The sequence below is a fragment of the Anolis carolinensis genome, chromosome 1 (genome assembly GCF_035594765.1).
Source record: "Anolis carolinensis isolate JA03-04 chromosome 1, rAnoCar3.1.pri, whole genome shotgun sequence".
Classification (NCBI taxonomy): domain Eukaryota; kingdom Metazoa; phylum Chordata; class Lepidosauria; order Squamata; family Dactyloidae; genus Anolis; species Anolis carolinensis.
In genome coordinates this window covers 326,303,624-326,324,274 of record NC_085841.1, presented here as the reverse complement: position 1 = coordinate 326,324,274, position 20,651 = coordinate 326,303,624, and the positions used below count along the sequence as shown (strand labels likewise).

Sequence of the window (20,651 nt, the reverse complement as noted above, 5' to 3'; positions counted from 1 at the left end):
CATTCACGTCACTATATGACAGCATTCAAGATTCCTGGCTCATTGTCGGTGAGCCAGCATGCTGGTGCACACAGTTTGATCACTTCCACTTGCTTCCTGCTGCAAGCAGAAACACCTACATGAGCCACAGGTCTTCCATCCATAGTGTGTTATTGTTGTATATGAACTGGACTGTGGCTTGTGAGAAGAAAAGCCAACCAAAGTTCCCAGTTTCTGTATAAAGTAAACAAACGGTGAATAAAAGATTTACTTACGTACTCCTACTTGGAATGAAGACATTTGGGCTAAGTTGATATTCCAATGGAATCCTGAATTATTGTTTTGTTCAAATTCAAGCCACTGTTTTTAGGAATAACATTCAACTCCTTCTTAGTTAATTTTAATTGAGTTTAGTTTGTTGTTTGTGAAAGCCAGTCTAAAACACTAAATGGTAATTTATTTCTTAGCTTTCTAGCAAAGCCTTTTCAAAGATACCTTTAAAAGGAATGAAGTAATAGCTGAGGCTTTCCAAAACAGATATTTTGTTCCCATTAACTGCAAAATCAAAAGATTCTTTTGGAAGACATTTATTCAAATCATTTTCCTAATTGTTAATTATCAGTTACTCTTGTTTTTAATGAAGAATTAAATATATTTGGTTGTTTTTCTTAGTTTACTCTTTTGTTACAGTTATATTTATTTTTAGTTACTGTTTTGTTCTATCTTTTGTGAACGCCATTGAAACAAAGTAGCATTTGAGTTCTAGTAGTAAACTTTAGCTTTGTTTCTAAAAATAATGGTGACAGCCAAAAAAATTGACACCAATATCATAACAGCATGAATATGTCTTTTATATTCCTAGATGTTTAAATAGGTTTACATATGTTTAGAGGCCTAAGATTTTCAAAACTCTAGATTGTATGTCTGATTTCTAAGTGGCTTTAGAGTACGTTCTTACATAATTGCAGTCCTGTTTTTACAGCCGAGAGACGCACAAAATTGCAGTATTTTATGTTGCTGAGGGTCAAGAGGATAAACACTCCATCCTTACTAATACTGGAGGAAGCCAAGCATATGAGGATTTTGTAGCAGGCCTTGGTTGGGAGGTATCTTATTTTTTTACTTTTTAATAATTCATTTTACTTCATAGATTATAATTTTATTATGGTATGTAAGTATAATAATAGCAATTACTCAAGAATTCAGATTGGAAACCGGTGAGAAGGCATCCTGATTTTCAACAGGCTAAACCTTCTGAGAATATAGGAAAACTGATGGAAGAGAACCTTCCCAGAGCCTGGCTGTAGTAGACATATTTCTTCTCTTCATTCGACTAAATGTCATAAAAAGGGAAATGCCTAATTAGGAATAGGAAACTTCTAAAGATCTGGGGATGTGTTTAAAGCAATTGTGTGTCTATCACTCTACCTTTTCAAATGAATTTTTAAAAATTTACCAATAATGATGTGATATATGTGCCCCTGGTGGCACAGTGTGTTAAAGCGCCGAGCTGCTGAATTTGCGGACCAAAAGGTCCCAGGTTCAAATCCCGGGAGCGGAATGAGCGCCCAGCTCCTGCCAACCTAGCAGTTCGAAAACATGCCAATGTGAGTAGATCAATAGGTATTGCTCCAGTGGAAGGTAACGGCACTCCATGCAGTCATGCGGGCCACATGGCCTTAGAAGTGTTTACGGACAATGCCTGCTCTTTGGCTTAGAAATGGAGATGAGCACCAACCCCCAGAGTTGGTCACAACTGGACTTAACATCAGGGGAAAACTTTTACCTTTACCTTTATATGCTTAGCCACATGGAGTAGGCAAAGGACTGGTTAGAAAAACACAGAAGGAAGACATCAAAACTGGAAGGGTCCAAAAGCCCACCTCTTCATGTGTTTTGTTTTTTAATACTTACTCCATTGAAAAACTGAAGAACAATTGCTTTTCAATTTAGTGGGCTCTCATAAAGATCAGATCCCTATATTATTATCTTTTATCTTACCATATACAGTTTGACTGATCTCCTACCATTGGAAAAAAATAAAAAATGTACAATACACTCTGTTTCTATATTTCTATACATCAGCTTTTCCTAAGCTGTTACCCTCACATGATCACTACCCGTCTTTTAATGATAAGAATGTGAATTTTAAATTAGCATCAAAGTTTTTTTAATTTTAAAAAAACCTTACAGTTATAAACAATATATTTCTCTGTGCTTTCATGTTCCCCTTTCTGAATATTTCGGAATTGCTCTTGTGCTACATAATTTGATTGACTTTCCTGTTAACCTCATTAACTAGAATCTTCAGCTTAACAAAGTAGTAATGATGTATCAGATCCCACCTGAGTACTTTATATGACTTTGCTAACACATTAATAAATAGGAGGAAGGAAGGGGAAAGAGAGAAAAGGCAACATGACAGCACCTCTAACACTAACTGGTTTTTATTTAGCATCAGTTTTTGAGGCTATAAGCCCATTTCTTCAGATGCAATATAGAATGATATTCCAGTTGTGAAGAGTATTTATACAGTTGTGGGAGTGGGATAAAATAGAATATGATTCAGAGTGATATAAATCATGGCACATGCCTTTTATGCTATGAGACTAATATGGCTACTTAAAAATCCTACACGGATAGATGCTTTTTGATAAAAGTCCCTATACTTGCTGATACTTTTTCTCACATGGTAATGATTTCTGCATTTTAGGTAAACCTCACAAACCATTGTGGCTTCATGGGAGGGTTGCAGAAAAACAAAAGCACTGGATTAACCACTCCATATTTTGCTACCTCTACTGTGGAAGTAATGTTTCATGTATCAACTAGAATGCCTTCTGAATCAGATGACTCATTAACAAAAAAGGTAAGTTTTTAAAAACAGCCTTGTCCCTTAAATGACAAAAAGCAAGACTTTGACATTTTATTGAGACTTTGGGCTGATCATACATATGACAAACTACCTTTGCTGTGGAAAAGTTTTATCACAGCACAAATCTTGAGGTTTCTAGATAAGAAAGGCTGGTAATCTACCAAGTGAAGCTGCATAACAGAAAAGGGAAGGTAGGGTTACCAAATCTCTGGACCTTGTCTGGAGTCTTAAGGACTGGCACCTGCTCTCAAATCCTCAGGACAAGCAAAGGGGATCTCAAGGCAAGACCACTATTTTGAAAAGCAAGTGTGTTTCTTATTTCTTGGTATTTTGCAACTCTGTGACATCACAAGGGGTTGTCCCTAGGTCTCTGGGTTTAGCCCTGAGATAGACTAGCCAGTAATTACTTGGCTACTCTATTTATTGTCTCTATTAACATATGGCCAAATTCTCCCTGACTTCCTCCAACCATTCCCTGGCTAAAAACCAGCCAGGGGTTTCTCCTTTTTTAGTCCAGTGTATGCTGTGTGGAATTGAGGTTGAGAGCAACTCAAAATTGCCCTGTCATGTAGTTTTACAAAAGGAATCTCACTTTGTGGAATAAAAAAACAGGCCTCTCAACTGCAGGCCTGGTCTAACCATTAGGAGGTGAATGCCTTAGTCAGCAAATGTTGGGGAGTGGCAAGTGTGGCAGCCCATTACTCCATTTACAACTATCACCTCCAGAGTTAAAGTAAGACTGAGATGCCATTCCAGCTCGATTCTTGGACCTTGGTTCTCAGGATGTTTTAAATTTTTACTTTCAGAAGTTCCAGCCACTATGGCTTAATGGGCATAGATTCTGGGAGTCAACTTTGAAAATGTCAGAAAGACCAAAGTTTGAAAACCATTGGGCTATTTAGACTGCCTTTAGAGATTTTTAACATTTTTTAATTGGATTAAAATGTTTTTTTATCTTTATAATGTTTTTATTGGTTTTTATTTGTTCTTCACCTTTGGAACCCTTGTGGGCTGGAAGGCAACACAGAACTATTATAAATATGTAAATGAATAAATAAATACAATTGTATATTACTTTTATTAATTAGCTCTATTACTATTGCATGCATTATTTTGTTCTTTTTATAATGTAATAAACTCTGTGATAAGACCTGAAACATTTGCCCTATTATGAATGAGCAATTGTCTGTCACTACTTTTTCCTGCCTTCGTGCAGTGCATATATTTTCAGATGTGCTAATCCATTCAGCAGACACATTAATGAGTACTGGTTGAAGTGCAATATTGGAAGAAGTGAGGATGCCTGATCTCAGCATGGAGTTTAATATTTGTAATCGAATTAGATTGCCGACAGTTAGTACAGAGAAATAGCTATGCCTATGGCAAACTTCAGTTATTGATGATGTTTTTATTCTCTGCTTAGTATGTGTGTAATTATGTTCTAAACATTTTATTTTAAAAACTTGAAGAAAATGCTTAATATTCTTATTCAAAATGACAGCCGGGATAACATTCCATGAAGAACAAATTAAAATAATCTACAATTATTTGAGACCTAAATTCAAATGGAGAAGACTGTGGTTTATAAGTCAAAACATACAATGTCCTTGTCACAATTCCTGAAACTTGCTGGAGGGTTAAGCTATAGGCAAAGGTCTAAGATGACCAGGGAAGCCTTGAGTCAGGTGTTGTAGTAAATAAAATAACCAAGGTGCAAAATCAGAACTAAAGGAAAAATCAGGATGCAGGACCAAAGAGCACAGAAGACATTGGAACTACAGAACAACCAAAAGGATACAGAAATGCAACAGAACTCAAATAGACCATATTAGCACCTTGGTACTCAGGAAAGGAATGTTGGAAGTGAAACAGGAAATCTCCATATGTTCCTTCCTCCCTGTGTAGCCTGGTGTGGAGAGCATACCCTTGGCCTATATGCAGCCTTGGATCCCATTTTTGAACCCCTGATCTTCCCCCCACCCCATTTTCTTTTCTTTTTCTTTTTAGCACGAGTGGGAAAAGGTCATCCAGAATCACACCCTAATCCAAGCCTGCACAACTCTGCAGTTGTAACCATCCAAAATTAAAATAATCTAAACTTCTTTGGGCCGCAGGACCAGAGCCAAGGGGTACCTTGGTCTTGGGGAACCTACCCATGGAGCCCTTGGCATTCCTCCCACAGCCTGAGCATGGGGCTTCTTCTGCAGTCTACACGGCAGCCATGGAAGCACCTCTGAGCTTCCCTCCCTCCCTGTCCCTCCCTCACTTGTGTCAAAGAGTCCTGGTGCTTTACCAAACTATAGTTCCCAGGATTGCATAGCATTGAGCCATGGCAGTTTAAGTGGGGTCAAGCTGCATTCACTCTACAGGGTTCAGAAGTGAGTGCTGCTTTTTTAGGGCCAAGCTTTTTCTCTGCCACCGTGAAGCCATAGTATTTCGCCCCCTGGCAGCCACTCCCTCCTCTCCTTCAGTCTCAGGATAGGCAAGTTAATCAGATTATAATTCTCTGTTCTACCTAAAGGAGGCTCCAGGCAACCGCAGCATCACTCCATTTTATGGGTGGGTTTCAGTCTCTCTCACACAGAGACAAAGTTGTCTCATTTTGTCTCAGTCAGGTGTTGGCTGTGGAGATGAAAGACAACCTTGCAGTGCAACTACTCACAGCCAAATGCATTGTAGAGGTGCTAGCTGTGGAGTTTGAAATTCGAAAATTGGCTGTGTCCCCATGCATGTGCTCATCAGGATCCAATGATCACCATGAGTGGCCAGACAATCCAAGTCTGATGGCAGTACTTTACTGCCCTGCACCTTTGGAATCTGTCGTTCAGTGACTGACCACACGAGGCATCCAAACACAAAGCCAAAGGCGATAAGCTTGAGTCATGTCACATCTTAACAGATTCATCCACTGAGCTCAGTGACAGAGTACGAAAGTTTAGGAGAAGTGGCTATCAAAATAAAATCAAAACAAAATACAATAAAGCCAATGAAAGAATAAAGCAGTAAAATATCTAATTCAGAATAATTGAGGATAACTGGCACTGCTGCCAATCAGGAAAACACTTAAACAGTCTTAGTTTGAATTTAAAGAGAGCATTCCATAAAGAAATTTAAGGCCTTCTCTATCCTGCAAACATGTGGTAATCAGTCTAGCACATGAAACAGTAAACTAGTGGGGCACTCTTGTTTTTTAGGGTAACTGACATCCCTCAGTAGTCAATTAATAGCCAACACAGAGATTTTAGTACAGAGTCATGCATGCATAGTGTAAAGTTACATTGAGCAACCTAACATCTTTCTGCATTAATTATAGCTTCCACAGCATGTTCTACTTTATGCACAGCCTCACATTCTGGCATTTCATTCTTGAAATTACTGTTTATGGATCACAGAAGCCAAAACTGTTCTTGTCTAGGAATAGTTGTAACATGTATGCCAGATAAACTCTGTAGTGAGTGTTCCTTGTCACTAAGGCCACTTGAGCACCTACTAATAGAGATTAATCCAATTACATATCTGTTCTTTCAGAGGAAATGCAGCCACATCTAGGATAGATATTTGCCCAACTCCTAGACCTAGAATCTGTCCTCCTGCAAATCTTCTACCATACCACGATTTAGCTTCACTTGGTTAGCCCTTATCACAGCATTCAAGCACTGATCAAAGTTGTATGTGGCCATACCCAATTCAGATATAACAGAAAAATGAAAAGCTGGGTACCACATGTATACTGTGATACCTCATTTCAAAATCTCATGTTGACTATGCCCAACTGCAACAAAACAGCCATATTTGGGTCAATATGTGCATAAAATTGTTCATAGAACTCTTTAAGAGGATGTTTAGTTTTATACTTCATGTTATTGGGGGTTAAAAATATAGTTGTGATCTAGATCTACCTGCTTAACCTTGACAGACTTAGAGAATCGGAGGAGAATAATCTCATAACACCCAACCTGTTTCTTCACAGGATAATGAACAGTGGTGAATTCCACTATTAACTTCATTTGAGAAATATTTTCTGTCTCTAGGTCCCCAATAAGCCACTAAAATCTTCTGTAGTTTTCCACATTGCAAAGTCTTCCCTGCCTCCAAAATCCTCCTAGGTAATTATCCTGGATTTGACTAACAAATTCCAAGTCTGTTGAAGGACATTTATTTCTTTTTTCTTTGAAACATAGACTCCCATTTTGTATTAACATGTATTTTGGAAGTCATCCTCAGTTTCAAAAGTAATTTGTAGTTTTTTAAGCAATAAACGTGATTCCTCTTGTTCTTGTATGACTTATTTTTTGGTGCTTTGAATCTCTTCGGTATACATTTTTTCTTATTATTTTATCTTCCCCTCTCTGATTTCTTTTCAGTGTGGTTCCCCTGTTTAGTGGAATACACCATATCAACCAGCTTTGGTTTTTGGTTTTGTTCTTGTTTTAGTACGCATTTGAGCAAACAGACTTTACTATACTTTTAAAGCCATGTCTTCCTGACTTTTAAAGGAATTTGAGCATTTTGTAGGGGATAGCCTTGCTATAAGTGGGAAGTGATTAACAAAAAAACCCCTCTTCTAGTTCATGGCTTTCAGGAAGTCTTAGTGTCTTTTCTCATTGTTTCTTTAGATCAATAGGTTCTACACATACTGATAATTTTGGCAAGAGTTCAAGGGTTAATGCAATAGATAAATAAAAGGAACTTTCTGTAAATTGAGCCCTGCATTATTTCAGTTGTCTTTTCTTTCCAAAACTAACTTATTTAATTTTTTAAGTAAATACTTGAATTCTTCCTGCCAGTGTGCTTTGCTTTTACTATCGTTTATTACTTCAATTATACTTGGTATCACTTAGAACAATCTGCCATTTGGAAATCTCAGTGTAGCCTGCAGCTTAGTATTAACTCTGGCTGGTATTGTAACATGTACAGCATATGACATTAATGTATCAAAATTAGATTTGATCATCCCTCCTGGTTATATTTATTTCACATTTCTTTCGTATTCAGTTAACATAAACTTATTAGGAAGGCTGACACATGGCGGTTACTATAAAGTAAGAATGTTTCAAAGTATTTCGATTTTTAAAAATGAAATCTCAGTTATCTCTGCTTTTTCTGTTTGTTCTTTTGTGTAATGATGGGGTGGAAGTTGTAATCCTGTGCTAAAATAGGTTAATTTTTATGCAGGTTTATATTACTTGCAGATACCCATATTCACAAAGAATAAACTTGTATGACATTAGCAACCTCTTCTTAAGGGGAAAGTATAGTGAAAAGAGAATGTATAAAGAAAATGCCATTCTGAGTAGCTTTGTCATCAAATACTACACTTGAAGTCACTGGTTAGTCTCTGATAAGATTCACTTGCATCTAAATCTTACAGAAAGTATTTACAATATTGCAGTATATTGTAAATGGGTCTATGCCCTTAGGATTCTATTGTCTTGTTCATGTTACACCAGTGCATCACCAGTGTTGAAAAGAAATGGTAACGTTATATATAATATCTTTCTTTTGTACTTACCAATTACATTCTCTGTCTTCCACACCTTTTCGAGTTACTTCTCCTACATCTTTTTCAATCTTTTCTACAATCTTGCTTTATATGTTGACTATCCAGTTATCCAGGTGCCCCCTTTATACCCTCCTCTCCCTCGTTGACATCTCTGCCATTTTCTTCTTCATCTCTCTCCTCATTCCTTGTCCATTATGTTCAAACAAGACGCCGTCTTCCATTCATAGAAAACCGTTCCTCAACCCATTCTGCTTATCCAACTGCCTCATCCATTTCCATCCTGCCTTTTCCCTCCAAAACCCTAGAGTATACTGCTTGCTCCTACGGCCAGTAATTTATTCCTGCCAGCTTTTGTCTGAATTAGGCTCAGTCCAGTTTTTTGACCCCTGCACTTCACTGAAACTATCAAAACTACAGAATCTGTTTCATCCTCATTGGGTTTTTTTTTATTGTCGCTTTGTTGCATTTCTTACTGTTGATCACTTTCTTCTGCTTCCCTTTTGTTATGACCTAAGACTGTGACTCTTTTCTCAGATAGTTGTTTCTCAATGTTTAATTTTTAAATATATATGTTGGGAGGATGCTTTCCCCATGCTTTTATTGCTCTTTGTTGGGCTGCCTCCGGGAACTGTTCTTAGTCTGTGCTCTCTTCTCTACATATTCTTTCTCAGTAAACAAATGTAGGAGAATTTATATCTAAAGTTTTGTATTTCAGAAGTATATTCTCCATTTGTTCATGATAAACAGTGAAAGCTGACAAACTGAAGAGCCAAAGGCTGAATTGGTGGTACTTTCAGGCAGAGAATGTGTGAGAATGCAAGGAATTTCTTTATTTACCGCATAAGTGTTATTTGTTAAAGTTTTGCCAGATACTGAAATATTTGAGTGTAGAAAAGAGCCATTCACATTTAAGATTGATTTTGTACTCTAGCTTAGACATTTTTCAAGTCTCAGTGGCAATTCTAAAGCCAGTCAAACGCAGATGAGGGGGTCTTGGTAGTGCGTAAGCATTCCTGTCAGTACAGAGTGAAGCCTGCTGGAAAGCTGACACAGGGACTGGAATCTCCCAGTACATGTGAGGAAAACTCACCTATGTAGATGTCCCTGCTGTGATATTCTACTAGTGATGGAGGAGCAGCTCTCCACCATTATTACTATTACATTTCTTTGTTGATTGTTATATATCTATAATTGAGTTGTTTCTCGTTTTAGTTAAGACATTTGGGAAATGATGAAGTTCACATTGTCTGGTCAGAGCATACTCGAGACTACAGAAGAGGAATAATTCCTACAGAATTTGGAGATGTTCTCATTGTTATATATCCAATGAAGAATTTCATGTTCAGTATTCAGATAATGAAAAAACCTGAGGTATGGTTTTAGAATTTTCTTTTCATAAGCATGTACTATATTGTCTAAGATTTTTTGTAGTTTAGTATAAATACTGTTGTCTCTAATTCCTAAAGTCTATGTCTCTTTTTCTCTTCAATACATTTTAGAATGGAGAGAGGGAACAAGATGGCATTAGCAACATTTTTTACCCCCCCCCCTTTTCCTACCTATAGTCTTCTTTTACTTTGGAATTTGCTGTTGTGCCAAGTAGCTACTGTATATAGTCATGAATAAGTTGATGTTGCATATACAGTAGAGTCTCACTTATCCAACATAAACGGGCCGGCAGAATGTTGGATAAGCGAATATATTGGATAATAAGGAGAGATTAAGGAAAAGCCTATTAAACATCAAATTAGGTTATGATTTTACAAATTAAGCACCAAAACATTATGTTATACAACAAATTTGACAGAAAAAGTAGTTCAATACGCAGTAATACTATGTAGTAATTACTGTATTCACGAATTTAGCACCAAAATATCACGATATATTGAAAACATTGACTACAAAAATGCGTTGGATAATCCAGAATGTTGGATAAGCGAGTGTTGGATAAGTGAGACTCTACTGTAATTTGAGGACAGGTTTTGGAACCAAAATTAGGGGTTTGGATATGACACATGGATAAGCCTGAGGGCATTCCACAAAGCAGGAAAACACTAATGCTGCCTCAGAGGACTAGCCTCTCTAGGCACCACCATAATTTTCCCACCCAGAGATTCAAAAAGGTCAGAAATGGTGCCATAGCAGAAAGAGTAGAGAGGATTGTTTCTTCTTCTAGGTTCTACTAGCACAGAGTAAGCACTTGCCTTTTGCCACTTGACCCAGAGTAGATACAGTACTCCCATTGACCCATGGATGAGTCAATCCAGTTTTTTGAGTATTTTTTGACCAGAATTTCTAGACATATACATCAGTATATAGGGTAAATAGTGTACACGCTGGAAAGCATGAAAAAAACAGAAATTCTAGAGAAATATCTGTATTTGCAAAATATATAATAATTTAACATTTACTTCTACAAATAAAAATTGATAAAATTGGAAACCAACTTTTTTGAATTCTTCATTCAGTTCACATGCTCTGTTCATATATGGAAGTATGACAAATTTGCAAAAGCAAAATTTAAAAAAATGAAGAGATTTTCATATGGTCAAAATCACCACATATTTAAAAGCAAGAATCCCAGATTAATCTTTTCACCATATAGCCCTGTTCAAACTTATATTTTTTGTCTTGCTAAACAATAATTTGGAATCGATAATCAACATTGAAACCACATGCTTCCCTTGCCTCTCCTCTCACCTTACATTCATTGGTACACTAAACCTGATCAACTTAAACCGCAGTTCCACATTTTAGTCATAGCAGAGATCTGTAGTTTAAGATAACAAAATGCTGTTCTCATCAAGGAAGCGAACAGATGAGATGAGGAGTGGGAGAGCATTAAGCCCAGGTTGCTAAATGATACATTTAGCAAACCAAGAAATATATGCTTGAACCTGATCTGTTTAAGTATATGTGTCAAGGTATCAAGGAGGATTGTTGAAAAAATGGAGTGCATGTGATTGGAACCACTGCTTTCATCCATCTAGCCTATCACCATTCCTCCTTTTTGTTAATAGCTCTAATACTGTAAAGAGACTAGGCTTCCACACTCAGAACTTCTTGCTGGATTGGGATCATTATTAGTAATAAAGCATTGCATGTACAGGGAGTCTCCCAAGTTACAAACAAGATAGGTTATGTAGGTTTGTTCTTAAGTTGAATCTGTATGTATATTAGAACAGATGCATTTTAAAATGTAACTCCAATCTATCTATAAGCTTTGGATAGCACAGGGAAGGAAGGGTTAACACCCCTGTAGCATTTGTTTTGAGGTCTGTGTCCCTGTTCAGAAGACCTCACCCCACTTTCTGTCCCTGTGAAAATTGGATTTTGAAAGATTTGGCATGTTGTGGAAACATGGACTGGCGAGAAAGCTTCAGTAGAGACACTTTTTTGCCATGATAACTCTTTCAGGAATGAATTCCCCTTCCTAGGGGTAGATTTCTCTTGCTTCCTGTTGTCTCAGACCCGTTTTTAAATATGAGTCATTTGTAAGTTGGATGTTTATAACTCGGGGACTGCCTGTACAGATTTTTTAATCAAATACATGTCCACCAACAGGGGCTTGGGCCTTTAAGTTCAAAATTTGTTTGGACTGTGGAATAGTAGAAACAGCCAAAAATGTGTAAAATAGTCCAAAAGTTATCTGTGCACATCTTTAGATGTAATGTTATTTATTTAACAATTACTTAAAGCACAAATTTGTGTAGTGCAAACTAAAATTGCAGTATTTAAAATTGTACCTGCTATTAGTCATGTATCTATATTTTAATAGCTGTTCTAGTTACTTGTTCATCAGCTGATGTTAAGAGTATCCTAACATATATGTGAACACAAACTATAAGTAGTTTTATTTGTCAAACTGATTGTGTCCTTTCATCAAGTTCGCTATTAAACTAATCTGACCATGTCTTTGACCTTCAGGAATTTAATGTTCATAACCATTATTACACTCTAATCATAAATTGTGCCTAAATATAATACATCATTTCAATTATTCATAAAATAATGCTTGGATAAAGATTTCTTACTGCAGAAAATAACAAGCAATCATATCACCAAACCTTCATAAGGTATGCCATCACTTAGAGTATCTTGAATAGCTGTTATGATTGATTGATTAACTGGAGGTAAGAAGAATTATCTGGTTCAGCAATCCTTTGTTAATGTTGATTACTAATTATTGCATAGGACACTAATTTAGCATCTGAATTTCTCAATTTTCTGAATTTAGGTTCCATTCTTTGGTCCGTTGTTTGATGGTGCTATTGTAAATGGAAAGATTCTTCCTATTATGGTTCGTGCAACAGCTATCAATGCAAGCAGAGCGTTGAAGTCCCTCATTCCGTTATACCAAAACTTGTATCCTTTTCCTTTTAAAAAACCAGCTATCTAGAAGCAATTCCAACTAAATGCAGTAGGACTTCACTTCTAAGTGAATATGCTTAGGATTATTGTTATTGAATATTTCAATAAATACTGGGTGTGTGCATGGAAATATCTTAAATAAGAAAATAGTTGATTAAAAGCCATTGTTGTTGTGTGTTTTCAAGTCACTTCCACGTATGAGACAACCGTAAAGCAAACCGATCATGGGGATTTCTTAGCAACATTACCGGTAGTTCAGAAGAGGTTTGCCATTGCCTTCCTCTGAGACTGAGAGAGTGAACTACAAAACTCCAAAGTGTGGATGCTCACAAAACCAAAAAGCTAGCATTTATGATTCTGTCCTTTAACTTGGGTCTTAGTTTTGAATGTGTATAACTAGACCCAGGTGCACCCAATCAATGAAATGTGGGACTTCTAGATTCAACTCAAAAGCTTTCTTTGGCCTTAAAAGAAATTTGGAGGGGAGCAGTTTAAGTAGATTGACCTTTTCTACAATATCAAAGGTATGAGGGGTTTCAATAGGGAAAATCCAAACAAGTCTCAGTCTCGTTTCTCTTCTGCAGCAAGAAAAATAGACTAAAGTGCTGCCATTACCTTCGACCTGTTGGCACACCTTCACACTTGCATTAAAATGTAACAGTGAACTCCATATTGGGGCTCTTATTTACAAATCACTCATCCCCAACAGCAGAATTGGGATAAAAACAATCTCTAACATTGCAGGGAGTTGTATTCATGTTAATCTGTAGCAAACTTTTAACAGTGACAGTCAACACTGCAAGGGTATTGTAAATCATACAATGCCTAACCTGTAGAATTGAGCTTGGAAGATTAATTACCTTAGGGAAAAAACAGGTTAGTTGTTGAGGAGGGATGTCATTGATGTCATTCTACTGTATTTGTAAAAATTACATTTTACAAGGTTGTTTTGGTTAATTTATTTCCTTTAATTTTATTCTGCCTTTCTCTCAATATAAGGACTGAAAATGGCCAACCACAAATATGACACAATGCAAATTAATAATTTTTAAAAATCGTGTCATAAGCAACTTGCAAGTCGCTTCTGATGTGAATGAATTGGCCATCTACAGAGACTTTGCCCAAGGGACGCTGGATGTGTTACTGGGAGTCTTCTCTCATGTCCCCGCAAGCTAGAGCTGATAGACAGAAGCTCACCCCATCTTGCAGATTCAAATCAGTAACCTTCAGGTCAGCAACCCAACCTTCAGGTTAGCAGTTCACAAGGGTTTAACCCATTGCACCATCATAATTGCACTCCATAATTAATACAATGTAATACTTTAAAATAAAAATAGAAAATTCATTTTATATTTACATATCAACATTACTCTTATAGAAGGGAAATACAGCAGTATCCTGCCCCCAGATGGGCGTGCAGTTAAGCAGTGCTACTTTTTTGCCTACATGTTCTGCGTTGTTGGTCTTGAACAAATACAGTTTTTGTAGCTCCTACTTAAAAAGTAACATCTTTCTCAGCAGTTAAAGTCTGAACACTGTGAGATAGGTTGCTCTTCCACCTCACTTTGACAAGCAGGAATGCTGCAGACTTTTTAGAAGCACCCTCTCATGGGATCAGCCCCTGGTAAGGCCAGTCTTCATTCCTGCCTCATACTCCATAGATTATGATTTTTTTTCTTATTCCTCTTTCATACAAGACAGCAAAATAACAATATCAGCAAGAAGACTTTCCAGCTTTCTACTATTCTTCAGCAACACACACTGTGGAAATTTCTTCTCTCACAGAGTGGCCTTTTTGCCCAGTATAATCCATTCTTCATGTGCTGAAGAGGCTAATCCAGGCCTGTCCAGGGCCCTGCTTTCTCAAAGAATAGCCCACAGGAGAATCCGTGAAGAGCTAGCAGGTGAGGAAAACATGCAGGACTTGGACCCTACTTTCGTAACCCCCCCACCCCCCGCCCTCTTACATTTCCCCAAAGTAAAAGTAAAAAAGTTCTGGAACAATTTCGGGCAATTCTAACACTAAACTCATGCAGACCCCCTCCTCATGAAAATATATGAAAATGACCTCCTTAAGCATCCCAGAATCCCACAGTACTCCCAAATACCTCCCTCTTCATCTGATGTCTTTCTCAAAACAGGAAGTGATGTGATTTAATTTCCGCATTTTAAAAGGGACTGTGGATGACAACAGTGCCGAGCTTGCTGGAAGCTGACAATCCCATGGGGGTATCTAGTGGAAACCAGTCCCCAATGTTGCTGCCCAGCCCTCCCTAAAAGTATCAAATAAACAAATCTGTGCAGTAGGACAAACCAATTGATCTACCACACTCTGCAGGCTGATTTTGGAGAATGAATCCCTATCTATTGCCCCTCCTGTAGTTCTTCCTTTCTGTCTATCCTTTGTCAACTCAACTCAGAAGGATGCGCTATAATAATGTAGCCTCAGCATGAAACCTAGACCCATAATGATCAATAGGAACTGTAGATCCAGTATCTGTGCTGTTATCAGATACTCATATTCTCTATGGTCTTCAGAAAGATTATATTAAACTGGATAATTCCATTTTATGAAACAAAAGTTACCTTTACATTTATGTAATTGTTCTGTCTTGAAAGTTAGAAAGAGGTTCTATGACATCTGTATGTGCCCCCCCCACCCCCATTTGACCAAAAATGGGGTCACATCAGCTTTCAAAGCAATTGTTCAAGGTGGGGGATGGATTGCTGAAAACCAGAAGTCTTTTGTGCAAAGTCTATTTTGGGAATGCTGATTGGAATCCTAAAACCCTTTAATTTGCTGCTTTTGTTAAGTGTTTTGTCAAATTAGTTTTCAATTTTATTTTGGTTTATTTTATGTTCAAGTTTACATTGTAAGTAAACAAATGCTGAAGTAAAACTAAAATGATCTTGTGTTGAAATCATTAAGACAGAAAAAAAACTATTGGTAAATGCATCACATTTTAAACTGCTACAAGTGATGTATCAGGAGAAAGGTTGAAGAAAAACTAAGTTAATGAATAAAAGAAATAAAGAGATGTGTAAAATGTCTTTTTACCAGATCTTTAGGAATTAATAGAATTTGAGAAATACATAATATATGATTCAGAATAATGAAAACCCTAAAAGGATTTAAATTATGTTTGTATCAGTAATGGTATAAGCTGTGTCAAATGTTTTAGACTCACTAAACAGTTCTGAGATTCCAAAGCATAAATTGTGTGATTTATGTACATTAAAAGTAGTCTGGGGCTTCGGCACGTCTCGGCTAACTATGTATCTAATGCTGTTCAGTAAATTACAAGAATATTGATTGGCATATGCTGCCTGAATCGATTGTCCTGACAGCCAGAATTACAGTAATCTGTCAGTATTGATGAGTGTCTTTCAGGCTTTCATTCCTCTTCTTCGTTTGACTTGTCTTACTTTTTTCTGAAGTGCATTTTCCTGCAACCTCCAGTTTTGTCATGGTAGGCACTTGATAGGCCTTTTTTGTCCCTCAAGACCAATTTATTGGGTTGATCATGCAATCAGAGATAAAATGCAGCACAGGGGAACATGAGTAGGCACAGTTCTGCCTAACAATTGGACCTTAGGTGTAGTGTAGGCTTGTTCTCAGTCATTTATTAGTTAGCTTTTGAAAAAGTAAGATTGGTGTGGGTTGGGGGTAATGACTAATTCCAAAGCATTACATTAAATACCTTTGATTTTAGGCACTATAGAGTGCTGATTAAGTAGACATTTGTGATTAGTTTTAAACTCTTGTCTTTATGTTTCTTGCATAAATTGTTCACCAATGCCCTATTACAATTATCTGTATGAGTGTGCTTTGTCCCCTTTTGAGTAAGGGCCATATAACAATATCGGCAGTATTCTGCCCTGCCTTCTTTCTCATGAATTGTTCTCAGAATGGGACACTTTAGATAGGTAGAAATAGAGTGATAACAGTGTGTTCCTGTTTTACAACTAGAAATTCTGTTTTTCTCTATCAGAGAAAGTGAGGCATGTTGGAAAAATATGAAAGAGTAAAAAGTAAATGAAGTGAAATTGTTTATTTGTACTAATCAAATTTGCCATTTGCATGCCCAAAGTAGCATGTTGCCTTTGCTGTATTGCTAATAATTGTTTCTTTTTAAAAAAAAATGCTTAAAGATGTTCTTGTGGTGTTTTCAACAATGCGTGCAAATATTACTAATTTGCCTCACAAATTTGCAGAGCTTCCTAGAGAAATTCCACAAAATTAACTTTATATCACTGTTTTTAGAAGAATTATAGAATATTTACAAGATTCCAGTTACTGTGTATGTGTATATGGGGAGTTGTGAAGTATGTGGGTATCTGTATATTTCACAGACTCTTCCATTTTGAAGCACTTCTACTTACTATGGGCATGGGCTTTTAAAATCTTTAATTCCTGTTGCCAAGCCACAGTTTTCATCCATCTGTTCCTGCCAATTGTAGAAAGGGTTTAGTTTTCAGCAAAGCCATGCATTTCACAGAAGGTGTGTGAGGTGAAATTTCACAGGGGACCTGATGGATCCTGATTCTCAGCGATAAACCTTTGGGGCCAGCAGGGTTGGCATATGGTTCAGCATGATAGGAAGGCTTGGGTTCCTTGGCTTTACTTTTTTTGGCGTGGAGCTGATAAAACCTGGCTGCGTATTGTTTCACTGGACACCAATCATGGACAACAAGAACTGCCCATTTTAACTCTCTGTGGGAAGGAAGCCCAGACACTGTTCACAATAGTACTATTGTCATGTTACAAACTACTCTGAACAGCTTGACAGCTTTGGGAAGGAGGGGGAAATGGGTTGTTTTGCTAATTGCAGTTCCAAAGAGGGATGGGAAAAATCTCTCGGCATTGATATGTTTATGTTGCTTTTTCTTCATAAAAATGATTAGCTTTTAATAATAAACAAAAGTGAAATATTTGAATAGTTGCCTTCTAAGGATTTCCTAAAATCGTAATCATATTTTTAAATTAAGTTTAATAATATAAAGAACATGAGGCAAAAAGATGGAGTGGAACAAAATTTTATTTATGTGACTAAAATTAGGTTCATATGTAAATATTTACAATCTGCTGGTTTAATTGTAATATCTACACAAGGATCCATATAACATTGTCATAATGTATATTTTAATATAGAAGCAAATAGTTCTTCCAATACCAACCCTAAAATTTAATATGCCTTGGTCTGCTGATTTTCCTGATCAATTCGCAGTCACTTTTTGTGGACCACAAAGACCTTGCCTTGACTCAGCAGGATTTCATTTGAGTGGATGATTCAGGGAGAGACTCACTAAAGAATTATTTATTTTATGTAATATGTATGGGAAAGAACTCCTCCAAGAACAAAAAAATTGCCCCCTCCTTACTCTCTTTTAAAAAACACTGTTAAAAACACATTTATGTTCCTTAGCATATACTTAGCATTACTTAATTTTTGTTTAACTGTTATAATTTTAATTTTTTTATAGTTGTGAATTTTTTTATTTATTTTTTTGGGATCTGGGTAGTTGTTTACTTCTCTTTGTTAGTGTATTCTGGCATCAAATGTTTGCCATTTTTTGTTGGAAACCGCCCTGAGTCCTCTTGGGGAGATAGGGTATTATATAAATAACGTTATTTTATTATGACACAGCAAACAAGATAGACATGCTTGATTTCGTATCACAAAATCACAAGTCGAACACTTCCCAAATTGTCTGGGACTGTGTGATGTATTTTCGGATGATACGCACAGATCCCAGTAGGGTTGCCTTTTGCAGTTGGCAGATCGTAATTTTGTCAATGTCTATTGTTTCCAAATGCCGGCTGAGATCTTTTGGCAAGGCACCCAATGTGCCAATCACCACCGGAACCACCTGTACTGGTTTCTGCCAGAGTCTTTGAAGTTCAATCTTGAGGTCCTGAGTTTTTCCTGTTGTTTTTCCTCAATGTGACTATCACCTGGGATGGCAACATCAATGATCCAAACCTTTTTCCTTTCCACAACTGTGATGTCTGGTGTGTTGTGTTCCAGAACTTTGTCAGTCTGGATTCGGAAGTCCCACAGTCTTTGCGTGCTCATTCTCCAATACTTTTGCAGGTTTGTGATCCCACCAGTTCTTTACTGCTGGGAAGTGGTATTTAAGGCATAAGTTCCAATGAATCATTTGGGCTACATAGTTGTGCCTCTGTTTGTAGTCTGTCTGTGCGATTTTCTTACAGCAGCTGAGGATATGATCAATGGTTTCGTCAGCTTCCTTGCACAGTCTGCATTTTGGGTCATCAGCTGATTTTTCGATCTTGGCCCTAATTGCATTTGTTCTGATGGCTTGCTCCTGGGCTGCAAGGATCAGGCTTTCTGTCTCCTTCTTCAGTGTCCCATTCATGAGCCATAGCCAGGTCTTCTCCTTATCAGCTTTTCCTTCAATTTTGTCAAGGAACTTTCCATGCAATGTTTTGTTGTGCCAGCTGTCAGCTCTTGTTTGTAGTGCAGTTTTCATGTACGGATTCTTTGTCTGCTGTGTTTTGAGGAGTTTTTGATTTTTGACTTCAATCAAAGCAGGTTCTTCACTTTGCTTTACATATTCTGCCAGGGCATGCTCTTCTTCTTTGACTGCTTGTTTTACTGGTAAGAGTCCTCTGCCCCCTGATCTTCTAGGCAGATATAGCCTGTCAACATCACTGCGAGGGTGCAGTGAATGATGAATGGTCATGAGTTTTCTTGTTTTTCTGTCCAAATTGTCCAGTTCCACCAGTGTCCAGTTTATGATGCCAGCAGTATATCTTATGACAGGTATGGCCCAGGTGTTTATGGCCTTGATGGTGTTGCCTCCATTGAGCTTGCTTTTGAAAAAATTTCTGACCCTTTGTGTGTATTCTTTACTGACCACAGTCTTCACATGTTCATGCTTGATGTTGTCCAGGTATTTATAGGCCTCTGGTTGGTGACACTTTATTGTTTGGCCATTAGGCATATTTATGCCCTCACTTTCAATGATTTTTCCTTCTTCAATGCCACTGTCGAACATTTGTCCAAACCAAACTCCATGCTGATATCAGTGCTAAAAATTCGGACAGTGTTAGTCAGAGACTGGATTTCAGTTTCCGTTTTCCCATACAGCTTCAGGTCATTCATGTACATCAGATGCGAAATTTTGTGAGATTTCTTAGATGTTTGATAGCCGAGATTTGTTTTTTGTAAGATTGTTGACAGAGGGATCATGGCAATAATGAAAAGCAGAGGGGACAATGAGTCTCCCAGGAAAATTCCTCTTCTGATGTTGACAAGTCCATAGCTTTCATTTCCAGCAAACAGTTCAGTTTTCCAGTGCTCCATCATGTTTTCAATAAAGGTGCCAACGTTTTTACTGATCCCTATGGCGTCCAGGCTCTTGATGATCCAGCTGTGTGGGAGTGAGTCAAAGGCCTTTTTGTAGTCAATCTATGTCATGTGAAGATTAGCTTTTCAGCTTTTACAGTTCTCCAGAATAATCTTGTCAATTAATAACTGGTCTTTTGTGCCCCTGCTTTTCCATTTGTTGCCTTTCTGTTCATCTGGCAAGATGTTTTTTTCTTCAAGATAATCTTGAATTTTGCCAGTCAGTAGTTTAAACATAGTGGGCAGACACGTTATTGGCCTGTAGTTTCCTGGTGCTGCTCCTTTTGCTGTATCCTTTTGTATCAGGTAAGTTCCTTCAGTTGTTAGCTATTCACTGATACTTCCTTTCTGCAGCATCTCATTGAATTGTTGGGCCATTTTTCCATGGAAACTAATCAGATGTTTGAGCCAAAATCCATGAAGTTGATCACTACCAGGCAATGTCCAGTTCTTGACTTTTTGCACTCGTTTGCTGATCATTTCAGTTGTTATTTCCATCTGTTCTATTTTGTTCTGTGAGAATTTTCCTTCGAACTCCTTTATCCACCCA

The 20,651-nt window shown here is 37.3% G+C and overlaps 1 protein-coding gene across 19 annotated transcripts in view; it reads left to right on the top strand.

Annotated features, from left to right (window-relative positions):
- The window catches only part of ralgapa1 (Ral GTPase activating protein catalytic subunit alpha 1), a 192,050-nt gene that overhangs the window by 141,323 nt on the left and 30,076 nt on the right, over window positions 1-20,651 (top strand). For 16 of the 19 annotated variants that reach the window (XR_010002099.1, XR_010002101.1, XM_062968273.1 and 13 more), the window contains 4 exons: window positions 962-1,085; window positions 2,693-2,848; window positions 9,570-9,728; window positions 12,595-12,722. Coding sequence is in view for 15 of the 19 variants with exons in the window: in XM_062968273.1 (XP_062824343.1) it covers window positions 962-1,085; window positions 2,693-2,848; window positions 9,570-9,728; window positions 12,595-12,722 (567 nt within the window). In the remaining 4 variants the exon portion in view is untranslated. Of the gene's footprint in view, window positions 1-961; window positions 1,086-2,692; window positions 2,849-9,569; window positions 9,729-12,594; window positions 12,723-13,727; window positions 17,607-20,651 lie in introns of those variants that run through there. The other 3 variants (XR_010002103.1, XR_010002102.1, XM_062968287.1) reach the window with 3 other exon arrangements.